Below are 6775 nucleotides of genomic sequence, written 5' to 3'. Positions count from 1 at the left end.
GAGTGATTGTGCTCTGCCTCAGTCTGTATTGTGTGTACGGTAGGGCAGGCTATCTTGTATTGCTCATCATTTTGTTCTAAGGGGAGGAGACTGTACTCACTGTAGGCCTGTGCGTGTTTATGTGCAAGTGATTTCATCCAGTGTCTCGATTTGATTTTTCACCCATTTCAGCATGTGTTCCTTTTTTATTCCGTATGGGCACTAGGCAGTGTGCTGGGGAGGGAGACTGGAAAAAGGAATTTCTGATGTTATGATATAGCCTACAGTACTGTAGGCTATATATAGGCTATGTGTAATCTATATTTTTTAATTAAAGAAAAGAAAGCTCAAACAGTATCAAATAACTTATTTTTGTTTTGTAACCCAGAAACCAAATTCTACAACTATTTAGATCTAGAAGTTTCTGTTTCATAGACCTATTTCATGATTGTACTATTTTGACAAGAACCGAAAGATAAAAGGAGACAGAAATATAGCTACATGTAGCTACATCACACAATAAGTGAAATAATAATAAAACAAATAATATTTATTGAACCCTTCAAGCAGACAAAACAAATATAGGCCTATGTATTTCGTCTGACAGAGCAACAAACTCAAATCAAAATAAATATTCAATATAAGCCATGAGTAAATGTCCCCCTGCCATATCTGTCTTGGTAAATCAGATGCCTGAGAGGTTGGATTCCGGTCCGTTAAGTGTCCAATCCAATCTGTCCATACATCAGAATTGTGCTGCATTTACATACATCTGGACTGGCTCGTCTCATAAAATAGTCACTTTAAAAGAAACCCCATTCAAAACACAAATATATATATTTTTACATGCAAACAAGAGGTTTGACAGGCCCCACACCCCACCACATTCTGTAAACAATCTACAGTGTATATCAAGGCAGCAGTGTGGGTCCACAGCTCCAGTTCTCCAGGTAGGCAACATGTGGTTCTGTCAATTAAGTCTCATGACAGCAGGGCAGTACGAGCCTGGGATGTGACTAGATTTCAGTTTGTGTCATGAAAACAGATTTCCAAAGGAAGAATAAATATCACACATGGAGAATGTATGTGTCACTGTTATCGAATGCTTTGGTAAAGGTGACACATGAAATTTCAAGTCAAATTTGTAGTGATAATAAAATAAAATAAACAATCCTGCGTGTAAATGCTATGAGCTATCGAGAGGGTATGGACCAGTGTTTTCAGCCCAACACAAAGTATGAGCACTGGAGCTGTGCATCCGTGGTGTGTGCAGCAAGAAACCATCGTTCTAGCAGAATGCCTCTCCAGTCTTCACAGACCACTGCACAGGCATAGGAAATTGAAAGCTTTTGTACAGGTTGTAGTGACACACACGTTCTCATTAAATTTTTGGCAGTGTGTTTGGGTTGAAGTATTTCTCCTGATGCCTTTTTAGAGAAACAGGCAAAGTTCTCAGAAAAGAGGGCACAGTGGAACTTTGCAGGACAACTGCATTTGAAAAGCAGGTTGGAGCAAGTAGATCGATTCTCACAAAAGTGTTGAGTGACAGATGGAGAGTGACAGGGAGCAGAGCGAAAGCATCATTTTATGGTGGAGAATTACTCAACTTCACCTTCACCTAGAGATCAGGAGGATTTGGAGGCAGGGATGATTTGGAAGAGCTTTCAAATGTTGCACTTTGCAAGCAAAATGGTCTGTGGTGGCTCTAGAATCAATGAATGTACAGTATGAAGTAGATTCTATACTACAGGTTGACACTAGGGCTGTCCTCGACGCAGGATTTATCAAGTCGATTCGAGTCGCGGGGGTTAATCCGACACGTCGACGAATCGTTTATGTAAAAAAAAAGAAAAAAAAAGTGGTGCTTTAAGCTTTTAAACCACGTCAACGTAATACAATAAAACAGCAATATGTTTTAAGCCTTTAAAGTGAATTAGATCCATGAACTACCGTGCATATTGAGACATGATAGCGGTGGACACTGGACATTAATGACGATAAGATTGCGTCCAGCCGTGCGTAATTTGCCGTGCGTAATTGTGAATTGTGGAGCAGAGTAGAACAACGGAGGAGAGAATAATACATCTCTTTGACAGCATGTCGTGTATTATTTCCACAAGTTGTATTTTCTCAGAGCACCGCTGCTGTATCAAAAGAGCTATGTTGCCGATCTGGTGCGAGATAATAAAAAGAAAACAGTTCGCCCGTCGCTATTCCTCAGCCTGAGTCCAACCACCACACACCCACGGCAGTGAAAGTGAAAGCGCTGGCTCTGCTGCTTCTTTGGCCAGCTCTCAAGTAGAATAACAACACGTCGACGCATTTCCTTTCCAAGCGGTTAACTTCAAAATAAGAGCTCCCTGTTATATGATCAAGGCAACTTTCAAGTCACGTGAACTGATTTTATTTTTAAGTCTAGTTTACAAGTAGTAGGAAGTATGGACTCAATAAGAATTACATGACAGTCACAGTCCAGCGCTCTCATACCGCACCACAGTATACTGGTGTGATAAAAAAATTATATATTTTTGACGGCTCGACTCAAACAATTGGCGTCGATTCCGGGGGCTTAAAACGACGCGTCGATTCGTCGATTTTTAGAGGACAGGCCTAGTTGACACTGCAGTTTACATGGCATTATACAGCTGAAAAACACTGAAGATAATAGAGGGGGCTTTCAGGTTGATGCTGACAGAACTATGGTTATGGTAGGGCTAGGCAATATAGATATTGGGATACAAGACTAGATATCATCTGGTATTTTAATATAATATTGTATTATGGCCTAATTGTCTTCTCCTGGTTAAAGGCTGCATTACAGTGATGTACCTTTCTGAACCTGCCTGACTGTTCTAGTTGTGTTATTTGCCTTTACTCACTTAGTTATTACAGCAATTACTGATGATTATTAAAGTAAAGGGGAAAACACACCCGCCGTGGACGGCGCGTGTCAAAATAGTTATTTTCAACAAACATACTCACACCGGTGGCGTCTGACGCCTCGCCCTCCGCTCCGATAAGCTGCTGTTCAATTTCTAGGCACTGCCGCGCGGTGAAAATGTATTTTCCCACCAGGCGAAATGGATGCACCGCACCGCCTCATCCAGTTGGTGTATACGCACGTAAATAGTGTGACGCTACGCTGCGCAGCCACCTGCAGCTGGTGTGTGCTCCCCTTTAGAGAGCATATTATGAACGGAGCTACATGTATAGTCCTTCCTGCAGCTTACCCCAATCTGGGTCCAACTAAAAAATATATATATTTGACCATATTGCCCAGCCCTAGTTAAAGTTGAGTGATGGTGTGTCGTAAAGCTCTGGAAAAGGAGGACATTCGAGTAAAATGTTGTGGAAGCAAGCAAAGCCCCCTCTTTCTATGCCAGAATACAGGCCACCTGGGCTTGGACCTCCCCATCAGGGTGTGAGAGCAGCTGGACCAGCCTGCTGTGGAGTGGGGAGGACTCATCTAGCAGTACCCGAAACAAACAGTCCTGTTTCCTCCTCAGTTCATCAGCCACCTGGGCAGAGGGCCTCCAGGCCTTCAAGTTACTTGCAAAATTAAGCAACCGCAGAAGCACGGATGAGGTTGTCCGTGCATCGAACAGGAGTAAAACAGAGGATGGCGCCTGGGACAAGAATACAGGAAAGGAATCAATATGCAGAATAACACATTTCCATTAGTTCTAGTAGCTCACAGTCACAACTACTTTTAAATCAAATCCAATTATAACCTAGTCTAACTCACTGGTACTCCCCATGTCTCCTCATGATCTCCCCATTATACATCACAATAAGCCAAAGCTATGCTTTGTTAAAATTGGGGGTCTTGTTGCTAATCGCTGGCAAATGAATTGCACAACAGCCCGTGATATATCAATTATACCATGACTACAGTGCCAACAATTGTAGCCGTGTTATATCACAATCACAATACTACTGCAGTATTATTGCTTAAGTAAATCGTTGCTAATGATGATTGAAAGTAATTATCCTATTCACATCACACAATACACAAGATCAGATAACTTAGGGATTGATCAGAAGCCATATGGACATTTCTGGTTTGACAAAAGCTTAACTGGATTTACTACAATAAGCTATCCAAAAACAAGACAACAGTTCATCAGCATGTTGTCAATTTAGGGTAAATCTTACCTGAGCTTGTACAATGTCATCCATCATATCTGGATTAGATGATAAATTCACAAGGACTTTCAAAGCTTGAATCTGAAAGCAAACCATTGGATTGAATAGTTGAGAGGGTTTTTTACCAATTGTCTCAGAACAGGTGTGATACATTATTATTATGGCACATGAAACATTCCAGGGGACGTGACCTTTAACCACTTAAGCCCTATTTTAAAGTTGTGAAAATACCCAATCTGTGTACACTAACATCTGTTCGTTATTTTGGACATTTATTTAAATTTTCTCAAACATGTATGAAATCTTGGGAAATTCTTGAGTTTTGGTTCAATTTTCACCTATGACATGCCCAAAATAATAAGGACGGACGCCATAGTTAAAGGGGTTCAAATTAAAGAAGGTATAATGATAAAGGGTCCAACTAACCTGTAACGCCTCACTGCTCACAATGAGCAGAGAAAGTAAAAGAGTGACTGATCCCTTCAGTAGGTGATGGTAACTGTCTGTGACAGAAAGGTTGGTCAGCAGCCGAAGGGCCGCTAGCTGGAGTTCTGAATTCACTGGAGACATCTCGATCAGCTCCAGCACTTGTGGCACATAAACCTACAAAAGGCAAGAGATTATGAGCCTGTGTCTTGTCCAGTGTTGTATTGGTCTGGTCACACGAGTAGACGCCGTCCCGCATGGAATAATGGAATCCGTAGGAGACGGGGTTGAATAAATTAGAAGGCACGGCTTGTGATTGGCCGGCGCGGAGGTCAGGAGCGCTCGGCTGTGGACCGCGCGGGTGAATGTTAACCTTGTGAAATGCTAACCTGCCGACGCGGGTGAGTAGCTAACCTGCCGACGCTGGTGAGTAGCTAAACTGCCGTCGCTGGTGAATGTTAACCTCTATGCCTAAACCTAACCCAAACCCTAACCTCAGTAACCCTGACACTGGTGAGTAGCTAACCTGCCGACGCTGGTGAACCGAAAACAAGCGCTCCTTCCCCCACCGTCTCCTACAGATTCCATAATAGCGTCCCGTATCTCACGCACACGGACATGCATTGATGCCAAACAACCCCCAAGTTCACACCTCAACAACATTTACAAACGCTTTAGTGTCACAACAGGGTGTTTTAAAAAAGAAAGGAGCCTGTATGCATATCAATAGACCTGTATAGTACGTGTTAAGCGACCTGCGACGTGCGCGTGACGTCGTTAAATAGAGGGTCCACCCAAACATTGAATCACCGATGCAACACTGGTCTTGTCCAACATGTGTGAATGTATAAATGGCTGGATACCAGAATTCAAGTGGCCACATTCAATGCAATAACCACATTCACCTTCAGGTGGTCTTGGTTTTGAATATTCATGCTCAAATTATTCAAGGCGTTCAGAGTTTGTACTCTAACTTCTGGCATGGGATCTGACAGGAAGCCAGCTATGACATGAAGGCCCCCAAATTCTCGGATGAGATCCTGAAGGAAGAGCAGAGAAGAAGAAGAATATGTTGGAGTAACAAGGCAGTATCACACACATGATATGTCAAATGTATATGCATCACTTGGGGTAGAAAGGGAGATACAGTAGTAAAAGAATACTGAGAAACTGGCACAACTACAAATCTTGGAAGCACACTTAAGTTGGGTGACATTTGACAAAGCATATTTGTGGTGTATTCTAGTTCATCCTTCACATTTTGTTCAGTTAAAAATCTGTTATTTTTGGTGAGAGGGCAAATATTGACTATACCTGGTTTACAGTAAAGGCAGCACTGTTCCCTAAGGTAAGTAGGATCTGAGCTGTGTCAGATGGATTACTGCTGGACTGAAGAAGTGACAGCAACATTTTCAGATGCTGTGGTTCCAGGCTCCCCGGTGATTTTGAGATGATGTCACCTATAGAAAAAAAAATATATTACCCACCCTATTCCAAATAATAACAAATGTGTAGAAATACAACCACATGTTCTTCAGTATGGAACTTTGAAAACCTGACACTTCAACATCATCTGGCTAAAGTAGAGGCTTTGATTTGATGTATTAGAGGTTTGCACATCTAAAAGGATAATGACCACAAGAAAGCTTTTAGGCTTGTATAAATTGGGGTCAATTCATACAGACTATATATTAGCTAAACTTACTAGATGACTATATATTAGCTAAACTTACTAGATGAAACGTCCTCGGCGTGACTGTCACCCCCACGGGGACGAACCATCTCCAGACCCGACACCTTGGCCAACAGGGTCCCGGGTTGTAAGGTCGCTTCGCTTTTGACAGCGCGACTTTCATTGGCAGCATTCTTCTTGTTCCTGAAGTTCTCCCCGCTGATCAGTTTATAGATCCCATAGGAGGCTCCAGCCCCGGCCACGATGCCAAGCAGCGTCTTCATATTACCCAGCTTGGGAGCGACACCACCATCACCCATGCTGCTGTGATCTCTGGTACCCAGCTGATGTTAGCTAGTAACTAGCTAGCTGGCTGATCAACAAATGTAAAAACCTCGTGAATCAAATCCCCTTTCTATATTACGACCAGTTTATCTCCGCGGACTTCTAATAATTCCCTATCGTTGAGAAGATTCGAACAAAAACTGTTCTAACCCAACCAGACTCATTTTGACATCATCATCAAGCTCATGTAAAACAACCCCACTAGCA

At 42.4% G+C, this 6775-nt stretch overlaps 1 protein-coding gene across 1 annotated transcript; it reads right to left on the bottom strand.

Moving 5' to 3' along the window:
* Positions 1 to 3204: 3204 nt before the first annotated feature.
* armc10 (armadillo repeat containing 10) lies at positions 3205 to 6762 on the bottom strand. Its single transcript, XM_080737802.1, has 6 exons — positions 6285 to 6762; positions 5866 to 6011; positions 5457 to 5591; positions 4552 to 4728; positions 4135 to 4206; positions 3205 to 3605 (listed from the first exon to the last, which is right to left on the bottom strand). Exons 1-6 carry the CDS (start codon positions 6541 to 6543, stop codon positions 3354 to 3356), a joined length of 1041 nt encoding a protein of 346 aa, XP_080593928.1. The 5' UTR covers positions 6544 to 6762; the 3' UTR covers positions 3205 to 3353.
* Positions 6763 to 6775: the final 13 nt, after the last annotated feature.

Source organism: Nannobrachium achirus, assembly GCF_963921795.1.
Source record: "Nannobrachium achirus genome assembly, chromosome: 11".
In the NCBI taxonomy this organism is placed as follows: Eukaryota; Metazoa; Chordata; class Actinopteri; order Myctophiformes; family Myctophidae; genus Nannobrachium; species Nannobrachium achirus.
Note: the sequence above shows the minus strand (reverse complement) of the source record. Positions and strands in the feature narration are given on the sequence as shown.